The 21,462-nt window shown below is 57.3% G+C and overlaps 1 protein-coding gene across 2 annotated transcripts; it reads right to left on the bottom strand.

Moving 5' to 3' along the window:
- Nucleotides 1-10,016: 10,016 nt before the first annotated feature.
- On the bottom strand, nt 10,017-16,206 carry LOC129513403 (chymotrypsin-C-like). 2 transcript variants are annotated; one of them, XM_055331267.1, is made up of 8 exons: nt 16,059-16,206; nt 14,954-15,045; nt 14,763-14,860; nt 13,347-13,472; nt 12,440-12,576; nt 11,559-11,704; nt 10,624-10,776; nt 10,017-10,073 (listed from the first exon to the last, which is right to left on the bottom strand). In XM_055331267.1, the coding sequence occupies exons 1-8, from the start codon at nt 16,096-16,098 to the stop codon at nt 10,059-10,061; spliced, it is 807 nt and encodes a 268-aa protein (XP_055187242.1). In that variant the 5' UTR covers nt 16,099-16,206; the 3' UTR covers nt 10,017-10,058. The 2 variants fall into 2 exon arrangements, with proteins under 2 accessions (XP_055187242.1, XP_055187241.1); XM_055331266.1 differs by lacking the exons at nt 10,017-10,073; nt 10,624-10,776 and having other exon boundaries at nt 11,144-11,704.
- Nucleotides 16,207-21,462: the final 5,256 nt, after the last annotated feature.

Here is a 21,462-nt window from a genome sequence, read left to right as displayed (position 1 = left end):
CAATATTTACAGGCAGCACCAGGGGCTTCTCAGCACAAAGGTGACCTCTGCTCTGGGCGTGGAGGGGCAGGTAGGTGGCTCCTCTCCCCACCTCCCAGAGAAGAATTACTGCGGGGGCCTGAGAAGAGGAGAGCTGGGGCAGGCCCTCGGGGCCAGGTGATGCGCCGGGAGGTATCAGCTCAATTAAGAGAGACTGAGGCTCTCTTAATTGAGAGGCTGGTTAATTGAGTGGAGGTTGTCCACTCGGCCCCTTTCGGCCCCTCGGTCCCCAAGTGGCTTCTGGCAGTTGTGCTCACGCTGTCATTCTGTAAATTGATTAAGCGCGGAGCCAATGAAACGGGAGTTCAAAAAGTCGAGTTGTGATCTAGGCGGAAACGAAGTGAGACGCTTGGAAGAGACTGGATAACCGTGACCTTAACAGATTGCTGTGGGATTAGGTGTCTGTGAGAAAGCTGAAAGCCTGGGAAGGAAGGTTGGAAAAATCTGGAAGGGCTGGCGCACATTGCTTCCTGAGTGTCCCGCAGTCATTGTGCTGAAGAAATGGAATTACAGGTGATATGTGATGGCGGTGGTCTACGGAGCACAGATAATGAAGAACTCAAAGGATGGGGGAACGCATGTATCTCCAAGTTTTAAATTAAAACAAAACATTGAGGGACACCTGGGTGGCTCAGTGGTTGAGCATCTGCCTTGGGCTCAGGGCGTGACCCCGGGGTCCTGGGATCAAGTCCCACGTCGGGCTCCCTGCATGGAGCCTGCTTCCCCCTCTGCCTGTGTCTCTGCCTCTCTCTGTGTGTCTCTCATGAATAAATCTTTAAAAAGTGTCATAAGAATACATGTAATTTGTAATAATTTCTGTCTTGCCGACTTTTCACTTACTCAGTCCCAATCATGTCAGATGAGCGAGATTTTACTCTATTTACGTCAGTGTCAGCCTCCATCTACCCTCGGGGAGTCCCACCACCCGCAGGTCCTAGTACCTAGTGTCCGCGGCTCCTCGCATTGTAGCCTCCGTATCACTATGATGATGTCACCTGCAAGGAAACATTTATGTTCAACTGGTAACACCGATTTGCCTGTAGTCGAGAAGTCCTTTGCATAAACAGCACCGATCCTAGGTCCCTTTAGGGTCCCTAAAGCGAGGGACGGTTGCATAGGTGGTGTGAATGGTTCACAGGACAGCAGCGCCTGTGCTTGGTCGCCAGGGTAGGCCTCTAACTTGGGAATTTGTCTAGTAGGGGGAGTGGAGCGGGGGCGGTGCCCTAGGAAGCTGGAGAAGGCGCCTCTCTCTCCATCCCCAAGATTGTCCAAAGCCACCGAAATGTATTTTCTCCATGAGTTTTCCCATCCCGCCCTCCCGAGTCTCCACTATTCCTCATCCACGCCGGTGTCCTAGACCCCGTGGTGGGGAGCAAAGGGATGATGTGAGGTAGGTAAGTGCCGGGAGGGAAGAAGTGGAGAGTGGGTTTACTCGCCTGCCGGGGCCAGCTGCTGGGCTTCACATCTTCACCTCCCACCACCCTGGGCAGTTAGGGCCCGTAAGTGGGGAGCCCACAGCTTAAGAGGTCTAAAAAGAGAAAGGGTTTGGGGTTCAGGAAGTAGTGACCTATCCAAGCAATATAACCTACACTTGCTGCATTCCCAAACCCCAAAGAAGAAAAAAAATCGTTGTTCTGAAAGGATCCCAAGAAATCATAGAATCCTATTCTATTTCTTTGGACTTTAATCCACTTTCTTATAACCACAGGACTGAGTCCAGTGTGGGCAGAGGGGTTCCCCAATCCATTGGGGGGACTGGGAAAGTGCTTCTGGGTGACAGGGCTTACCTCCAGTCACCACGGTAGGCAGCGGTTGGGCCCTGGTCACGGTGTGTCTTCAGGAGTCCTGTGTGTGTGTGGATCCGCCCAAGGCCCTGGCTTTGTGAGTGGGCTTATAGGCCAGAGAGGTCCTAGGAGGACAGAAGATGGGGATTTTCTCAAAGTCACATAGAAAAGAAGTGCCTATGTTCAATTTTTTTCTTTTTTCCCACCTGTCACCCTGGAAAGGCTTTGAAAAAGATGCCAAACGTGGATATTGAAATACGGGTTCTATTTGCTTTCAAGAGATTATGTTGTGTATCAAAGAAAGAAGAGAAATATTGGTGTTGGTCCTTGGAGTTGTGTTTTCAAAGGAAGGGTCGGGTTGGCATGCTGAACAAACAGCACTCTAGGCCGAGTGGTTCTCAGTGGGACTGGCATTCCCGGCCAGGGGACACCTGGCAATGTCTGGAGACGTTCTTGGTTGTCACAGCGGGGCCTGGGGTATTATTGGCACGTAGTGGGTAGAGACGAGAGGGGCCCCTAAACATCCTACGATGCACCGGGCAGCCCCTCACAAGGAATCATCCTGGCCCTGATGTCAACGGGGCAGAGGTTGAGATTATAAGTTTTGCTTTAGGCTCTAGAACAAAAGGCCTAGACTTTTGTTCTAGGCTCTGCTGTGGCTCGCTGTGTGACCTTGTATGAGTCACGTACGTCTCTGGCCCCGGGGCCTGCCCGTCATGGTGGTGAGGATGTGAAGCACACAGGGAGCGCGCTTACGCAAGAGGAGCACGGGATGATCCGCACAACTGGGGCTTGGCAGCTCCAGCCATGGGGTGGAAGAGAGAGCACTGGCAGGGGAGGGCTTGGATGGGATGGATCAGCGGGTGCTTTACCGTCTGCTCCCAAGACAACAGCAGTCTGCACCTTCCCCAATAACTCTGTCTTCCAAATGGGGTCAAAGCAAGACCTTCGTAGAAAGGGGGGTGACACCTGCCAAACACCGCATATACGTCAGATGTATTTGCAGGCCTTACTTACGCTTCACAAGACCCTGCAAGAGGGTTCCACGTATTAGACAAGGGAGCGGAGGTTCAGAGAGGTAGAGTGACTTGCCCAAGGTCACACGGCCTCTAAGGCAGAACGGGAACGCCAACCTAGGCTGGTCTGTTTTCAAAGTCCCTTGACTTGATGCCACTGGCGATCTGCTCCTGCAGTCAACCCCTTGTTTTTGGTGGGGGGAAGGGTGGAGAAAATGAACGGTTTCCTCACTCGTCCTCAGACTCTCAGTCTCCTTGCTTGCGGTCAGAGCCCAGGGCCAGGCAGGCCAGGCTCTGCGGAGACAGCCTTCCTCTGTGACCACAGCCCGGAAGGCAGAGAAGAAAGTGGACGTTAACCGTTAAGATGGGCTCAAGTGAACGTCGTGTCTCGGACATGAGACACTCCCAGGCCTGAGTTTTCTTGGTCGCCATCCGGGCCCTGTCACCACTGTGAGACCCCTTGGCCCCCTGAGTTCAGGATGGATCCCCTGAACTCAGAACTGGCCTCCTAAGCTCAGAAGAGTCCTCGAAACTTCTGCTTGTCGATGTCATCTTTTAGAAACCAACTAATGGGGCACCTGGGTGGCTCAGGGGTTGAGCATCTGCCTTCGGCCCAGGGCATGACCCCAGGGTCCTGGGATCGAGTCCCACGTCGGGCTCCCTGCATGGAGCCTGTGTCTCTCCCTCTCTCTGTGTGTCTCTCAGGAATAAATACATTAAAAAAATCCAAAAAAAAAAAAAAAAAGAAAGAAACCAACTAATGAGTTACAGGAACAGGAAAAGAAACGTTTGAGAAGCACGCCTGCCCAGATGAATCAGAAATTCCCCGACAATTACCTCAGCGTCATCAGATTCTTAAAGCTCCCTCTGAATATTTGTCTCAAGCCCTAATAAAAGGAGCGCTGGGGAGCCCCAGCTTTGGAAACTATCCCCCAGCGACCTCCACCTGGTGTCGTCGGCCTCTAGCGCACAAGGAGCGGGCCCACTTTGGTCCAGCAACAGCCCGGCCTGCAGGATTGCCGTAAGGCCGAGAAAAGCCACATTAGAGAGAGTTTTGTCATCCCCCGAGGGTCACTTGAAGGTGAGGGAGGCTGGGGTGCAAAATCCAGTTGGACTGGACGTCAGAGCACTGGGGTCCTAGTTCCAACGCTACCCCTAACTCCTCCTGATAGCTTGGGCTCAGCTGCAGTCGCTACCACGACAGACTATTTCTGAAATGTTCTATTTATCTCAAAAATTAATGTGAATTTGGCATTCTGCTCCACGGAGCTGTGTTTAGTATAAAAATAAGGTTTGTCCTGTGTGAGGTCACCGAACAAACACCAGTTTGGCATATGCCCCGGGGCTTGCTGTGTGACCTTGGGTAAGTCCCATGGGCTCGCTGGCCTGGGGTTGCCCATCTGTAAAACAGAGACAGGGACATATGGCCAGTCTGCTTGCATGTTGCTGTGAGGGGTTAAAGGTGATAGAAGACTTCATCCAACAGGCTGAAGCTGGTCACTGACTGGGCCACCAAATGCAAAAGTCCAGGAGCAGTGTTAGCAGCTTCAGGCAAAGCTGGATCCAGGACTCAGCTTCTCTCCACCCTTAGCTCTTCCTTCCAGTGCGAGGGGCCATTCTCAGGCTCTGAGGGGCCTGCAGCAGCTCCAGGTTCTCCCTCCCACAGGGACAAGAGGGCTACAGAATCCCTGGCCCAGGATTTGCAACTGTGGCTCTATTTTGGGCAACGACTCTTTGTTTTGAGGGCCGCCCAATGCACCAGTAGGGTGTTTGACAGCATTCCTGGCCTCCACCCATACACCTCCCAGGTATGGCAACCAGAAATGTCTCCACACGTTGTCAAATATACCTGGAGTGTGAAATCACTCTTTCTTCCTCTTTCCCCCATTTCACTCCTGTAGTCTCCCACCTACTCATCCTCAACCCCAGCAGAGGGGCGGGTGAGAACTTTCTGGTAGGATTCCCACGGAAGTCCTGCCGCTCTCTGATTGGACCTGCCTCGGGTCACTTGCCCATCCCTGGACCAGTTGTGGTGCTGGGAAAGGGGATGCAGTGTGTTGATTGGCCAGGCCTGGAGCACAAGTCCCGCCCCTCCATCAGGGCATAAGGCTGCATCCAGACCATGCGTGTAGGAGGGGTAGGGGCGGGGTGGCCGGGAGATGAGACTGCAGGCCCCCGGAGAGGGCATGGAAGCTAGGCAAGCAGAGAGCAAGGGACCCCACAGCCTGCTTTCTCCCCTTTGGGGCTTAGTTCCTCATTTATATGTTGTTGGACACCAAGGCAATCTGGAAACTTCTAAACTGGATCGGGTCCTGGAGGTCTCCCTGCAGGCAGGCAGATGCAGAAGGGAACTTCTCATGGGGTTTATGACTCATTCAAAAGGATTCCTCTGAGAAGCAGTATCCTAGGGTGGTTAGAGGCTTGGGTTTACACCCCTGGGCTTCCGGGTCCTGACTCCAAGGTTTGGATCCTTGCTCCTCAGAGAGGGTGGTCTGGACCAGCACAGCAGCGCGTAGTTTAGGAGCTGGTTAGAAATGCAGACCCTCCCATCCAGACCTGCCTCAAGTATTAGAATAGCAGGCATTCCTCAAACATTTCCATCAAAGAATCCGGGTAGATCAAGGTTGGCAAACTTTTTCCGTAAAGGACCAGATTGTCAATACTTTTCGGCTTGAGGGCCATACGGTCTCTGCTGCAAGCAGTCGGCTCTGCTGTCGCAGCGTAAAAGCAGCCATATGGCGTAGCTGCGTTCCAATAAAACTTTATTTACAAAACCCATTGGGTTTGCAGTAGAGCAGTGATTTGGGGTCTAGCACTCAGGAGTCATCAGATCGTGAAATGTCTCAGAAGTCTCATCTTTCCATCCAGAAAGCTGAAAATGAATTTTGCAGCTTCCTTCACAGCATAGGTGGGTTTATTTTATTTTATTTTATTTTCCCTCCTACCCAATCTTCAGGGAAAGTTGATGCTTTGGGAAGAGGCTCTGGGTTTATTCTCTGCCTTTAACATCCCTCACCCCGGTCTGCCACGAAGCGAACCTTTGCAGACCCATGCCCCAGCCTGGTGACAGGGACCTGGGCCCTCAGCCTGCTGGGAACGCGGCTCTGTCTCCTAAGGAACAGAAGGGAGAGGCAAGAGTTGCTCATACGGCCCAGGTGTGAGGTCAGTAGTACTAATGACACCTCCCACAAGCGTCTCTTATTTCTCTGGCTCTCAACAGGGAAGGAGCACAGAGGCCCATTTTACAGACGGGGAAACTGAGGCTCTGAGAGGCGAAGCGACTCGGCCCCTGACCCTGCTTGTCAGTGGTGGTGGAGTTCAGAGCTCCGGCCCAGTGAGTGCCTTCCTGTGCTCTTGATTTGTGCCAGAGGTACCGTGGGTGGGCTGGAAGGCCGACGTGGGCCTGGTTCTTCACCGCTCCCTGTATTCACGCCTTTGGCCGTGTCCTCCCGGGAGGGGGGTGAGAGACACGTGGAGCCGAGCTGCCCCAGCAGAGTCCTGGGTGGGAGTGGCGTCAGCCACAATCTTCGGGGCCACCCAGCCACCCCCCACCCCGCTGACCTCGGATACGCTGTCAGACCAGCGGAAATGCTTGCCGTCGGTGCACGCGGGTGCGCGGCCGGTTGTCACGCGCCGTGATCCCCGCCGGCCTAGCTGATGCGCCGCGTGCAAACCGCTCGCGAGCACCTGTTGCCCATAATTGTCCTCTCGGTCTTCTGTGTCAGGACTCCCTTCCCTGAGGCGTGTCCGCACACCCCCGTGGCTCCTGTCCCTGGTAGGGCCGCCGGGAGGCCGCAGGACAGGAGGGGGTCCTTAAGGTTTGGGGTTAATAGAATAATATAGTTGCTCGTCACACAGGCCCGTTACCCGCTGTGTGCTCTTGGGAGGGTTTTTAAACCTCTCTGAGCCTCAATCTCCTCGTCTGTAAAAGGGGGATAATACTCAGGGTCGTCACGACGATTAAGAGACTGTGCACGTGCTGCCCTGGGGTGGCCACTGGCCAGAGATCTCCGGTGCTTAACACTCAGCGGCTGCAGGAGTCTCCCAGCGGCGCTCAGTGTCATTGGCACGTGGGCTCTCGGCCCCCAGCTGGGGGTGGGAGGTGGGAGGCTCAGGGCCTCGCTGCCCGCTTTCCCTCACTCCCAGCCATCGGTTTGTGACCTCTTGACAAAGGCCCCAGATCCTTGCTGTCCCCCAAGGGGGTCCCTGGCACCCCTCCCTTCCCCCTCCCTGCACTCCCGCAGCATACTCTAGATTTTGCCAGAAGGGAGGAGGGATGGCGTAGTTATTTCCTTTTGCTGCTTCAACGATCACGAATGCTGCGGCATCAAAACACAGAGAGGAATTACCTTACAGCTCCAGAGCCGGGGCCCGCAGTCCGTCTCAAGCGGCTCCAGCTGCGCGGGCCCGGTGTGGAGGCTCTAGGGCCGAGCCCCTTCCCTGGCCTTTCCCAGCCTCTGGAGGCCGCCGGCCCTCCCTGGTTTTGACCCCTTCCTCCACCTGCCAAGCCAGCAACGAAACATCTCCAGCCCTCCATCGGACCCTCACCCCCCGCTGCCACCCTTCTCTCCCCTCTGCTGCCAGACCTCCTGCCTCCCTTGCGAGGACACTGGGCTCAGCTGGGCAGCGCAGGATCATCTCCCCATCCCGAGGTCACAGATTAGTCCCATCTGCAAAATCCCTTTTGCAACACAAGGTAAACACATTCGCAGGTTCTGGAGATCAGGACATGGGCGTCTCTGGAGGCTCCTGTTCTACCAACCACAGACAGGCCGGGGACGCAACGGTGGCTCTCGTCCCCTGAGTCTGAAAATTTTACATTCTCGCTGGACAAACAGAACCGTGGCTTATTTTTTTTAATTTTTATTTTTTTTTAAGATTTACGTATTCATTCATTCAGCGAGAGCGAGAGAGAGAGAGGCAGAGACACAGGCAGAGGGAGAAGCAGGCTCCATGCAGGGAGCCTGATGTGGGACTCGATCCTGGGTCTCCGGGATCATACCCTGGGCCACAGGCAGTGCTAAACTTCTGTGCCACCGGGGCTGCCCAGAACCGTGGCTTATGTTTTATCATTTACTAGCTAATAAAAAGTAATTTTGATAATTCAATCACACCTATGGGAATACTTATATTTATTATTTATTTATTTATTTATTTATTATTTATTATTTTTTCATGGGAGTTTATATAGATTTGAGATGGGGGGTGGTGGTGGTGCAGCTGTGCAATACACCCCTTATATTCGCCTCTTATATGAGTAGTGAATTCTTACTGAAGTGCTGAGCCCCTCTGTCATCACTGCCTAGGTCGGGCCTTGTTGAGTCTGTCCTAGGTCACTGCAGTAGCGTCCCAGCTGGCCTCCGTGCCTCCGCTCTTGGCTGCTCCCAGTCGCCCCGCATGCCGCTGTCAGATGAACGCCCTGTGTACACGTGTGAAGCCAGCGGTCCCTTCTCTGTCTACAACCCTTCTATGGCTCCCTACTGCCCTCGGGATAGAGTTCCTGCAGTCCCCTGCCACAGCCACAGGGCTGGCCGTGAAGGGTCTTTGCCCACCTTCCCACTGCACCTCTTGCCACTGCCTGCTCGGGTGGCCAGCCATCCCAGTCTGCCCGGGACTGTCCCAGGCTTAGCTCTGCAAGTCCCGCATCCTACAAACTCCTCAGCAGCAGGACCGTTGGTCCCTCTAGCTCTGCCCCGCGCCTTATGTTCTAGCAACACCTGCTGCTTAGGGATGTCTTCCAAGCAGCTGCTGCGACGCTGCTCATGCCCTTCTCTCGGTCAGGAAAGCCTCCCTTATGCTATCCCCCAGGGTACCAGTTAGGGGCGTGTTGAACTGCAGGCAGCTGACAACCTGAGTATGGTGGTTAGAACAAACGCGGATTTATTTATTTATTCTTCATTAAGAGCACATTCAGAGCCAGGTTGCTGGCGTCGGGTCTGCGGCTTGCTGATGGTGGAGCTCCTGTCTGTGGTTCTCTTGGCCACGAAGTGGCTGCCTCAGCTCCGTGTATCGCATCCGTATTCATATTCTTGTGGGGCAGTAGAGCATCGTGGTCAAGAGCGTGGGTTCTGGAGCCAGATTACCAACCTCTGGACCTCAGCCCCATCCCCTCCTGGTTAGGTCACCCTGGAAAGTCACCAGCCCTCACCAGCCTCAGTTTCTCATCTGTAAAACACCTCGTGTCCAGCCCCCAGCAGCATCTTGTATCCTTGGCTACCCTGCTATTCAAATTTTGAGACTCAGCTTGGGCATCACCACCTCCAGGAAGCCATCCTGGAGTCCTCCTGCCAACTGATGCTGGTTGCAGCGTCTCCTTTCCATGCTCTGATGGGGGGACCCTGACAGCTCAGGACCAACCAGAGGCAGCTGTAGTGGGGGGCTCTCATCGCAGGGATCCAGAGCCGGTGTGGGCGCACCCCCGCCCCCGCAGAGGAGAGCCTTCTCAGGAGCGCCGCGGTCAGGGGTCTGGGGCCCCACTAGGACACCGGATCGCCCTTTCTTTTGTCCCCATTTGCCCCCTTGTTGGCCTCAGGAGGGCTCCCTTCTGTGGCTCCCGTGTTACTCCCTGGCCATCCGTTCCTATGACCTTGCCCAGCTCTTTCTTCTCTCTGGGATTCAGTTTCCCTGCCTGTCTCATGTGGTGCAAGCATTTCCAGCTCTGACCCACTGTTTTCTCCAAAACTGTGCCCCCCGAGGGAGGCGCTGGGGCCCCCTCCGCCTCATGGTGCCCAGCACGGGGCTGGCGTAAGGTCAGGGCTCAGAGAGGCCAGGCTGACAGCAGCCTTGGGGCCTCTCTGGGGCGGGGGCCGACGGGGGGTGCCTCTTTCTCAGCAGCCAGGGGTCATCCCTGAGCAACGGGCATCCCCCTGTGGCCATCCTTTCTAGGCTGGGGAGCCCCCCTGCAGCTGGGGGGGCCTGAGGACCCCAGGATCAGGAAGGGGGTGATTTCATCAGGCCCCTGTGGTTCACAGCTTGTGACATGTTGGGGGGCAAGTGTCTGGCGCATCCTTAACTCTTGCCCCCTCAGGCTACCATGTGGCTTGCGGAGACCCCCCACTTCCTCCACAGCCTGACCAGGCTGGCCGAGGGGCTCTCTTTGCACCCCTGGCGTGGAGCCCTACCGAGCCCGGGACCGCGCAGGGGAGGCGCACGTCAAGAATGCAGGCAGCCTGGGGAGTGGGAAGCAGGTTTATTGGGGTGGCAGGTTCCCAACGATGAATCACTGCTGCATTTTCTGGAAGAGCAGAGAACAGGGTGAGGGACTCGGCGGGAGGGGTGTGTGTCCCCTTCTGGGGCAGCGCCAGGCTCTGCCGGGAGCGAATGCTGCCAGACGAGGGGACCGGGAGGCACGGCAGGCCACCCTGGGTCTTGACAAGCCAGTGTCGTCCCTGCCTGCAGGGCCTGAGCCCCCAGGGCACCTCCGACCATGGGGAAATGGGGCTCAGGACACACTGTGCCCCCGGCACGAAGGCTCGTGACCCTCTGGTGCCCCAGCCTCAGGTGTGGATAAGGCCACCCATGCTGACCCCTCTCCCCTGCTGGGCCCGGCTTGGCCCCGCTGTCCTGGGGCCACGTGTCACTCTGGGGGCCTGGGGGGGGTTGCGGCCACACGGGTCTACTGGAACCAGCAGAGGCATGGATGACCCTGTCACTGTGCCCCTTGCTGCACCCAGCTCGGCACTCAGCGTTCCCCAGGTGGGCACGTGGACGTGTGACCCCACGACCCCGGGGCGGGAATAGGGGCGGGTGGGGGCGGGAAGAGGGGCCCGGAGCCAGGCACCCACCTTGTTGATCCAGTCGATGTAGGCGGACACGCGGGTGTAGACCGTGGGCTTCTTGAGGGTGTTGCAGCCCAGGCCGGAGCCGAAGCTGACGATGCCCCGCACCTCCCACCTGCCGTTCTCGGCCTGGCAGTTGAGCGGGCCGCCCGAGTCCCCCTGTGCCAGGGCAGGCGGTCATCAGCCGCGGGGACTCCCCCAGAGGCAGGCTGGGGAAGCGGGGGCGGCAGGACTGGGCTGGAGCCCCCCGCGGCGAGGGAGGCAGAGAAGATGCGGCGTGGGGGTGCCAGGCTAGCTCTTAGGTTGCTGCGTGATCTTGGGCTAACGATACCCTGTCTGTGCCTCAGTTTCCCTTGCTGTTCAGGTCTCCGTGCATAAGGCTCTGTGAGCTGCCCAGAGAGGCCAGGGTGCCGGAGACCCGAGAGGCCTGAGACAGTGGGGAAGGTGGGTGTGGGGAGAGGGGCTGTGTGTTTGGGAACAGGACAGTTTCTGACTTCTAGATGTTTCTCTGTCAGACTCCCCAGGTCCTCTGCCTCCCTAGCTGGATGGAGCTGGTGGTGTGAAGGAGCATGTGCAGAGATGTCACCTAAGTGTCTTCTATGCCTGTTAGATCGGTCCTCACGTCAACCCTGTGCTCGCTGTGTCTCCGTCTTACAGGTGGGAAGGTGGAGGCGCAGAGAGGGTGAGCGGGCTGCCCGAGACTGCGACTGCGCAGCCACCGCGTGGTGGGATTGGGACTCCAGCCCGGATCCTCCCGCCCTCGCCACGGCGCTGAGGGCTGGGGGTGCCCGCTTGCCCCTAAGCCTCCTGGGCCCGACCAGGGAAAAGGTTAAGGGTTTGCTCGTGTGGGTCACCCGCTCCCACCCTCCTTTACCCTCCTCACTGCCCCCTTCCCCTCGGCCACCTGCAGTAGGGACGGGGCGCGGGGCCTGCACACTCACGTTGCAAGATGAGATGATGCCGTCGCCCCCGGCACACACCATCGTGTCCTTCACCATGGTTCCCCACCAGTCTCTCTGGGTGCAGGTGGCGTGATCCACTATGGGCTGCAGGCCCTGCTGCAGCTCGTCGGCAATGGGGCCGTTGGCTGGTGGGGAGGACAGAGTGGGGCCCGGACTCAGCCAGGCGGCCCCGAGCCTTCAGGGAGCAGGGGGCTGGATGGGGACCTCATGCCGGCCCTTAATCGAGAGGCACGACCTTGACCTGTGGTCCCCAAGTGTGGGTCAGGACCCCTCTGAGGGTGGGGCAGGGGGCGCCGGGGGTGGGGCGGGCAAGGCTGGTCTGTAGAAAGCCCTCGCGGGATAACCACAGCGTTCTCTCTTGAATTTGGATTCTGGGGTTTCCATGGTCAGGCATTTCCTTGTGGGTCTCTGCTTAGGTGTCACATCGGTAAGGATCTTTCTCACCCCAAGATTTTCCGAGTACCGACGTGCATTTTCCTCTAGGTCTTACCTACCTTCACTTATTTGCATGCAGCCTTTTAACTTAGGCATATGGGGGTACCGTACGCTCTAGTCCCCTGCCCTCAATGGCTTATTTTATTTCGTAGTCACTTAGATGGCACCAAGGATGCCCCAAGCACCGTTCTAAGCACTCGACAAATTCTACCCTTGTATGCACGTGTTAGAGCGTCTGGCATGTGGTGTATGCTCAATAAATATTAACCGTTATTATTACAAAGTTAAAAAAATGGTGTTAAGCTGTTTAGACAGAAAGGCCAAGTGATGGGCAAACGTGGGTGGTATGCTTCTTGCGGGAGCTGCTTCCTCCAGGAAGGCTCTCATGATACACCGGGTGTGGGGGGTGGGGGGACTGTACTTACTCCAGAGGCGGCCCCAGCCGGTGACGTAGCAGGGGTAGTCCTGAGGCAGCAAGGAGCCCGCCTCCGGCAGGCAGGCCAACTTGATGGTGTCACTCAGCTGCACAGGCTCCGCCAGCTTGATGAGGGCAATGTCGTTGCTGGAACCCAAAGTGGAGGTGGTGAGTGTGTAGGAGGGCCCTGGCTGGGGTCCACGCTAGGCCGCTCAGTTAGCTGGGAGCCAGGCCTGGGGTGGCCAGGGGTCCTCCGCGAAGCTCTCAGGCCTCCCGTTCTTTCCGTGGGGCCCGGCGATGGCAGGGGACGAAGGATCTGCCTTCTAAGGCCCGGCCCTCCCCTGCGGGGAAGCCTCTGCCTCCTGTGCCTGCAAGGGCTCGACAGCCGGGAGGCAGGCGCTTTCCCAGGCACTGCAGGCTGCGTGTCAGCCAGAAACGAAGCCAGAGCCCGTTGGAAAGATCCAAGAGGGGCACTTGCAGCTGCGATGTTTAGTATTTCATGTTACCTGACCCCAGACAGACCTGGTTTGATTGCTCTTCCTGCCACACACCAGGCTGTGTGACCTGGGGCCTATGTCTTAACCTCTCTGAGTCCCCGGTTCCTTGTCTAGGGCTGACGTGAGGGTTAGCTAAGTCTCGGCCTATAAAGTGCTTATTGCAGTGTGGGCATGCAGTAGGCGCTCCACAAAGGGGAGTCCTGGCTCGGAGACTCTGGGAACCTTGGCCAGCGAGGGAGATGGGAGAGGAGTCCGTCTCCACTTAGCCTTGTTCCAGGTGGCATAAGGGGGTCGTCTGGCGGCTGTTGAGGGTGAGGACGGGGCCCAGGGACAGGCTGGGGGCAGGCTCTGCGGCTCCACGTTAGGGACCCCTCCTTCCCATGTGCTCCCCCCGGGGGCCGCGAGGTGGTGGGGACTCACCGCACCAGGAAGGAGTTCCAGTTCTCGTGGACGACGATGGACTCCACGTTTGCAAACACGGAGCCTTCCTCATCTTCCACGACCAGGTTTTCCTTCCCCAGGGCCACGCGGTAGGTCAGGGTGTTGCTGAGCAGGGGTGGGGGGGCAGGGGTGCGGGTCAGGCTGGCTGCCTGCCCTCGCCGGCCGGTGGGGCAGGGAGGGGACTCAGGGCTTCGGTGACCCAGGCCCGAGGCCACCGTGGGAATTGTTCAGAGGGGAAGGGGGCGTCTCTCTGCACTGACCGCCCCCCAGGGCACAGGGTAAGGACCCTGCTGTGGGAGTCAGGTCTGCCTTGATTCCTAGGTGGGTGGCCTTGGGCCTCAGTTCCCTCATCTGTACGGTGGAGCCCGTTGCACTAACCTCCCAGGGTGGCCGCCAGGTGAGCTAGCCCACGCCAGCACCCCTCTTGCCCCGTGATCTCGCATTCCTCTCACCCACCTCCTGCTCCCCTCACGCACTCAGCTCCCGCCACACCCGCTTCCCAGTTATTTCTCAAACCTACCAAGTAGGCTCCCTCCTCCTGGTCTTTGCATTGGCTGTTCCCTCTGCCCAGGACACCCTTCCCTTCCTTGCTTCACGTCTTTGCTCGAGTATCCCCCTTTTTTTGTATTTATTTATTTATTTATTTATTTATTTATTTATTTATTTATTTATTTATTTATGATAGTTACACACACACACACACACACACACACAGAGAGAGAGGCAGAGACACAGGCAGAGGGAGAAGCAGGCTCCATGCACTGGGAGCCCGACGTGGGATTCGATCCTGGGTCTCCAGGATCGCGCCCTGGGCCAAAGGCAGGCGCCAAACCGCTGCGCCACCCAGGGATCCCGAGTATCCCCTTTTTGGAGAGATCTTTCGCTGGCCACCTCTTTTAATATAGGACCCCTGGGACGCCTGGGTGGCTCAGCGGTGGAGCATCTGCCTTCGGCCTAGGGCGTGACCCCAGGGTCCTGGGATCGAGTCCCGCATCGGGCTCCCCGCATGGAGCCTGCTTCTCCCTCTGCCTGTGTCTCTGCTTCTCTCTCTGTGTCTCTCATGAATAAATAAAATCTTTAAAAAAATAAATAAATAGGACCCCTTGTATTTTTTATCCTTCGTTGCCACTTGATATGTTGTACGTTTACTTGCTTCCCGGCCTGTTGCTCTTCTGCTGGAACGTAAGCTCCCGAGAGCACAGGCTTTGTCCCCGCTCCTGTGTTCCCCGGGCCCCGTCGCGGGTGCACAAGAAAGGCTTGTTGAATGAATACGTGAACAGCTACGAGTAGCTTATTTTGCCCAGTGCCTGGAGTGTGTAGTAGCTGCTCAATAAAAGCAGCTGATCAGGCTCCCACCCCAGGGCGATGGGGGGGTCCCTGGGCCCCCCTGTTCACCTGATGCAGTGGGCAGCCGTGAGGACGTAGTTGTTGGCAATCAAGGTGCCGCCGCAGGTGTGCTTCCAGACGCCATTCTTGAGGTACTGGAGAGAGATCTGGGGCAAGGCGCAGGAGGGCCACGTGTCAGCCCGGGACCGTGAGCCCGCCACCCTCGCCCGCCTGCGGCCCACCCCTGCAGCAGCGCTTACCTGCCAGGGCCAGCTGTGGGGCCTGGCGTTGTCTCCTCCCACCACTCGGGCAGATAGGTTGGGCTGGAAGGTGGGGACTCCGCAGCTGGAGGCTGGAGGATTCAGGACCGGAAGCGCACAGGTGAGAGGGGCTGGCGTCCCCAGCGGGGAGGGGGCAGGTGAGAAGAGCACAGACTTTGGGGCTGGGAGGGCATAGGCTCGGGTTTTACTGTGTGGCTTGCAGAGTTCAGTGAAGGGCCTGGAGCAGAGTGAGTGTCTAATGCACTGAAGTAAATAAAAAGGTGGGAGGCGTGTGCGCCCCGCTGCACCTGCTCCTTCCTCCTTCCCCTGTGGTCCCTTCCTAGAGCTCCCATAGTGGGGGTGTGAGAGCACTGAGTCCAGGGGTCCAGGCCGTTGTAGCTGGGTGCTGTGGGGAGCGGTCTCTGCTGTGGACTCAAATTCTGGCTCTACCGCTAACCAGCCATGTGATCTTGGGCAAGCTCCTCAGCGTCCCTGAGCCTCAGTTTCTCTTCCGTAAAATGGAGGTGTTGATAGGCCCCGCCTGTCAAGGATCAAATCAGCCCCTGCACGTAAAGGGCTTCGCACAGCGCCAGGCGCATAGTAACCATGCAACAAACAGGAGCTGCTGTTGCTATTTATGACCGTCGTTGTTGTTGTTGGCTGGAAGGACTCCTAATCAAGTGCTCCCCTTTGTCAAAAAAGCCAGTGACATTTAGAGAAGTGACGTGGCTTGTCAAGGTCCCGCCGAGAGTTAAGTGATGTTCAAGCTAAGCCCCTTGATTCCTGTCTGGGAGATGGGCCCCCAAATGGGTGAGCAAAGCATCAGTCCCTGAGGGAGAGATGCCAGCCCTGGGCAGGCTAGGCCTTCATGGTCCCCAGAGGGAGGCCAGGATGGGCCATTACTATGTCATCAGCCCTATTTTGCAGATACCGAAGCAGAATTGCCGAGAGCAGGCGGAGGGCCTGTCTGACAAGCAGTTGGTCACCCCAAAACCCCTCTCCTGGGGCCCCGGACAGCAGAGGGCCCCTGTTCCTCTCCTTGCCCCCTGCACCCAGCCTGAGCTCACGGCCTGCTGCTGCCGCTGGTCCCCGACCCACCGCTTACCATAGGCCAGGAGCGCGGCAAGGACGGTGACACCCAACATGCTGCAAGTGGGACTGGCTCAGGATGGAGTGGCTGTTGAGCCGGGTGGGGACACACTTATAGGCAGGCGTGGGGGTGGGCCCACCCGCTCAAGGCTGAGCCGCCCCTTGGGGAGAAACCTGTTCTGACAAGGCCTTTTCCCTGACCTTGGCTGGTTACTGTTTAATTCGGGCGGGAGATGAGGCTGGCTCAGAGGCATGGATTCCCCACATCTCCTGAGACAGCACATTCTGAGGCTGGCAGGTTTGGGGGACCCCCCCGCCTCTCTGCCCGGAGCGTGTTCTCATCCCCTCTCCCTAACTCGTCCTGTTTAGTTATCATTTATCGGGCAGTGTGCCTGGTACTTCTTGTGGTCGCTCAGTAGTCCCGACAACATGAAGGAGACACTTTCATCCACTCAGGAAAGAGGTGGGAGCCGGGACTCAGAGGGTCGGCGATCGCCCAGGGCCACACAGCGGGAGCACCAGGGCCGGGATCTGAAGTCAGGACTTCTGACCCCAGTCTGGGGTTCATCCTGCGGGGGCACCCTGTTTCCTTCTCTCTCTTCTTCTCTCTCTCTCTCATTTGGCTAATATGGTCTGGTCTTGGGGTACCCCCTGCCTTCTTTCCGTGGATGGAGGCTGAGGTCCACGGAGCCTCGGGAAGGTGCCCAACTGGCCACATTCCTCCCCGGAGCCAGCCCAGTTATCTCCCTGCAAAGTCCCGGTTTCCCTACCTCTAAAGTGGGTGCACGGGACCAGATACATCCCAGGCTCCTTCCAGAGCCCAGACTCCATGACTTGAATGTCAGGGTCAAGTGACAGATCTGGGTTCGTGGTGGGTTTCCCTGTGGCTCCAAAGCCCCACGTGTCCAGAATTTCCACCCGGAGCCCCGGCAGTTCGGGGTCAGCCCATCCCTTGCAGTAGCCCATTTGCGCGAAGGCCGACTCTGGCCCCGTCTCCCTGCTCTTCCTACTCACCTGCGTGCCCTCGAACCGAGCCCTCTGCTCACCCTAGGGATTATCTCCTAATAAAGAAATTCAGAAAACCCCACATTTGCTGTTAGCGGTGGGTATCTGAGGGTGGGGAGGATTCTAGCTTACGTGGCTTATACAGAAACAAGCATGCGTTACTTTGGTAATATAGAAATCAAGAAAATTTTGATAAAGAGACATAAAGACAGGGAGGGTATGGATAAGGGGGGGTGGTCTGTCCCGGGGCCTGGGCGTTGGGCATCTCAGGTCGTGGAACTTTCTGGTGCATTCTAGAGGCCAGTCCCGACGGCGGGCCCAGTGGCCACTGCCGATCCACCTCCGACCCAGAGCAGATGGCTGCCAGGCTCTGCGAAGGGTCAGCCTGGCCTGCAGACTTCCGTCGGACACGGAAATGCGGACCGAGCTTCGTGGCGGACCTTGGGAGCTGCAGGGCCGGGACAGCAGGAGACCAGGCTCCGTTAGCGGCTTGCTGGATGGTCCTGCATCTTGAGCAAGCTCTTGGGCCTCAGTTTCCCTTGAGCAACCTGGGGGAAATGACTCACTGGGCATCTACGTGTGGGAAATCGCCGGTTTGCACTCCAACCTCCCGGCGCCCATCTCAGTCACGGGCACGTAGCTACGCCAGCACGCAGGGACAGACAGACACGCACGCACACACGCCCCTCCACATCCACAGACACGCACGCACCGATCTCATATGGATAAAGCACAGGGCCACCTGCAGAGCCACGCGCCCCACGTTCAAACATGTGCCCAGACACAGAAATGGCCACAAACACTCAGGCCCGGGAGCGGTGAGGTTCCAAGGGGAAAGGTCATTGTTTTTTTTTTTTTTTTTTTTTCCTTTTCTCCTTTTTGGAATGTTCACAGAGAAACTGACCCTTTTTTGGAGGGAAGTAGCCAGCTGCTCTGGAGGCGTAGACAGCATCCGCTTTAGGGGCGCTTCCTCTTTTCGAGGCCTATACCGGGGCCTTGGATGCGAGGCAGTACCAGCAATGGCACGTGGAGAGAACCGAGGTCACCCTAATCGGCCTCACATGCTGAAGACGGGAAGTTGTGTGCTTTGCCCACTCTTGGGCCACACTCTTGAAGAAGGGAAAACCCAGGGCCATCGCTTCCTGGCTGTGTGACCTTGTGTTAATGACTCAACTTCTCTGTGCTTCTGTGCCTTCATCGATAAAATGAGGGCAAAAAAAAAAAAAAAGTGGGGGGTGAGGCAGCCCGGGTGGCTCAGGGGTTTAGTGCCGCCATCAGCCTAGGGCCTGATCCTGGAGACCCGGGATCGAGTCCCGCGTCGGGCTCCCTGCATGGAGCCTGCTTCTCCCTCTGCCTGTGTCTCTGCCTCTCTCTCTCTCTCCGTCTCTCATGAATAAATAAATAAAATCTTTTTAAAAAATGCGTCTGCCTCTTATTGCAGGGAGTGCCTGGCAGCTCTACATAAGGGAGCTGCTATTCTTTCCTGTTGTCCGGTTCTTACGACAAAGCTGGAGTCCGGACGTCACTGGGCCCTTTGGCCTTTGTGGGCTTTTAAAAATTAAAATTAATTTTTAATTTAGATTAAAAAAAATTTAAAAGCCTGTTTTAGGACTGCATAGGTATAAAGGCTAATATAGTCTAAGCTGGTATCATGTAATATGAGCCTGGATTGTATTCATTCTTTCCCTGCTGACTTTATAAGAAACAAAAGATTCTTGCAGGCCCTAAAGGTCTCGTGGGCTCCAGCACTGTGGCTGCGGTGTGGATGGACCCGTCAGCCCTGGCTGTGGCCCATCCTCTGTCAGGTTCTGTGATGCTGAGTGACGGAGCGAGACTTTGGGGAATGTTCTGTGGCTCATAGGAGCCTTCTCTGGGCCCTGGAGGCGTCTCTAGCTGTGCCCAGGGGTAGCCAGGGACAAAACTGCGTTCTCACTGGGAGCAACTGGGCCGAAGTGGGTGCTCCCTCGTGGGTGTGGCCAGCCCCTGCTGGCTGGGTGCTGATGCAGCGGACGCCGTGACTCCGTTGGTCCAAACTGCCTAAGTTATGACACGTGGGTGGCTGACCTGATTTTCTGGTGCTGGTAACCAAAGCTAAAGACGCCGCCATGGGGTGGGAGTGGAGGTTGTCGATATCTGCAGAGGGGAGCCTTGTGGAGTGGATTTCCTGGATTAACTTTTTTTCTTTTTTTTTTTTTAAGCATTTTATTTATTTATTCATGAGAGACACAGGCAAAGGGAGAAGCAGGCTCCCTGCAGGGAGCCCGACGCAGGACTTGATCCCAGCACCCCTTGGTCACGACTTGAGCCAAAGGCAGATGCTCAACCACTGAGCCACCCAGGGGCCCCTTGGATTAACTTGATTAAAGACTTGACTCTTTTGCTTGTGCAGTCTGTGAGGTGCTGACACGTCGTGGATCTAGCAGCCGGCCGGTCCGCCATCCCTCCCTCCCGCATTCGCTGAGCACCTGCCGTGCACAGACCCTGTGCTTGGGCTGCAGCTGCAGAGGTTAGACCCTGCTCAGCACCGCTGACCCTGCTGGGGGGGCAGCAGGTGTTCCCCGAGTGTTCTGGGCCCTGGGCTGGGAGCCCTGGACGAGAAGAGGCTCGTTCCTCCGGGCCGGGGGCTCAGTGGCGTGCAGGTTGAGAAAGGATTCCTTTCCTACGGATTCCACGTCCACAACAAATTTGAGGACTTGAGGGTGTTGAAAACGCTGGGATCCCCATTCTCATCGCCTTCAACTCTGTGCTTTCCAGGGTCTGGAATGGGGCCTCCCAGGGCCTGGGCTGCGAGGTCCCTCGGACACTCAGGGCCAGACTTCCTGGAAAAATAATCCAGGGTGACTTGGCAGAGGGGGTGGAGGGGGGTTCTCGGGAGGAGCAGCGTCAAGGTTGGGAGTGAGACGGTGGTGATAGCCTGAGAAACGGGGCAGGTGCCACTGATTGGGACCATATTTTCCAGTGGCTGGGACAGGATTCCCAGGTGGCAGGTGCTTCTGGGGTGAGGGCCACCAAGCGGCCAGCAGGGGCGGGTGTTGGCGGTGCTTCTCCTTAGGACCAGATGGAAGTACTGGTGCTGGGGGTTCAGAAGGGGCCTGGAGGCTCGCTGATGGGTGTCAGATGGGGGCTGAGAGGATGGGACGTGGGAGGGGATCAAGGAACCATGTCCCTTTCCAAGTCTTGGGTCCTGAGTCCCTCAGGGCCTCTTCATTCCTCAGCCTGGTCCCTCTGCCGGGGAGTGGGGGTCCTGGGCAGGCTGGGGCTGAGGGGCCCCTCCCAGCTGAGACCTGCTGATGTGGTGGAAGGTCCCGGCGTGGGAAAGCGGGAAGGCGGGACTCTAGAGCTTGAAATTATTTTATTTTTAATTCTTTTATTTAAAAAAGATTTTAGGGCAGCCCGGGGTGGCTCAGTGGTTTAGCACCACCTTCGGCCCAGGGCGTGATCCTAGAGACCCGGGATCGAGTCCCATGTCGGGCTCCCTGCATGGAGCCTGCTTCTCCCTCGGCCTGGTCTCTGCCTCTCTCTGTGTGTCTCTCATGAATAAATAAAAATCTAAAGAAAAAAATATTTATTCATGAGACAGAGAGAGAGTGAGGCGGAGACACAGGCCGAGGGAGAAGCAAGGTCCCTGCGGGGAGTACGATGAGGGACTCGATTCCAGGACCCCAGGATCACGCCGGGAGCCAAAGGCAGACGCTCCACTGCTGAGCCACGCGGGTGTCCCTAGAGCTTGAATTTAATCCTTCCCAGTCAGTGTCCTCGGTCCCTTTGTTCTGAGACCCGCTGAGCTAGGACATTGGGGGTTCTCATATTCTTCCCTTGGGGAAGGAGCACTGAAGGGCAATGCTTAGCCTAACAGGCTGTGTTAATGGTGGTGGCATCTTAGGCAGTGGGTGGCACGTGGGGGTGGCATTCCCCAGCACACACGCTCCAGGGACCCCGCTGTCCCCTCGCAGGGCCTGGGAGGGAGCCAGGGGCCGCTGCAGTGCCAGTGACGGCCACCTGGGGGCAGCGATGCCCAGCCCAAGCCCACACTCCCTCACCTGAACTCAGGTGGCACCCCTACCTGGGGACTGCGGGGCTCCGCTGACCCGAGACCCTAGCCCACCCCCTCATCGGACAGATGGGGAGACCGAGACCCAATAGGAGCCTACAGATGAGGCTCCCATGCCACGCGGGGAGCACCCGGGTCTCATCACGCTGCCCTCCCAGTCTGTCTTGCTTGTGTGTCCCTGCTCCGGGGAGGACCTGGGGGGGCTCTAGGGTGCATCCATCTGGAACCCGCACAGAGGCGGTGTCACTCCCTGTGCACACCTTCCTCTGAGCTTGCCTGGTGGGGTGGCTGTGCGGGCAAGGGGGCTGGACCTGCATCCTGTCCCCCGACCTGGCCCGGTCTCCCCCTCCACCCAGCCTGTGTG

This window comes from Nyctereutes procyonoides, unplaced genomic scaffold (assembly GCF_905146905.1).
Source record: "Nyctereutes procyonoides isolate TBG_1078 unplaced genomic scaffold, NYPRO_anot_genome, whole genome shotgun sequence".
Taxonomy (NCBI): domain Eukaryota; kingdom Metazoa; phylum Chordata; class Mammalia; order Carnivora; family Canidae; genus Nyctereutes; species Nyctereutes procyonoides.
The sequence above is the reverse complement of the archived record's forward strand: the minus strand, read 5'-3'. Positions and strand labels throughout refer to the sequence as shown.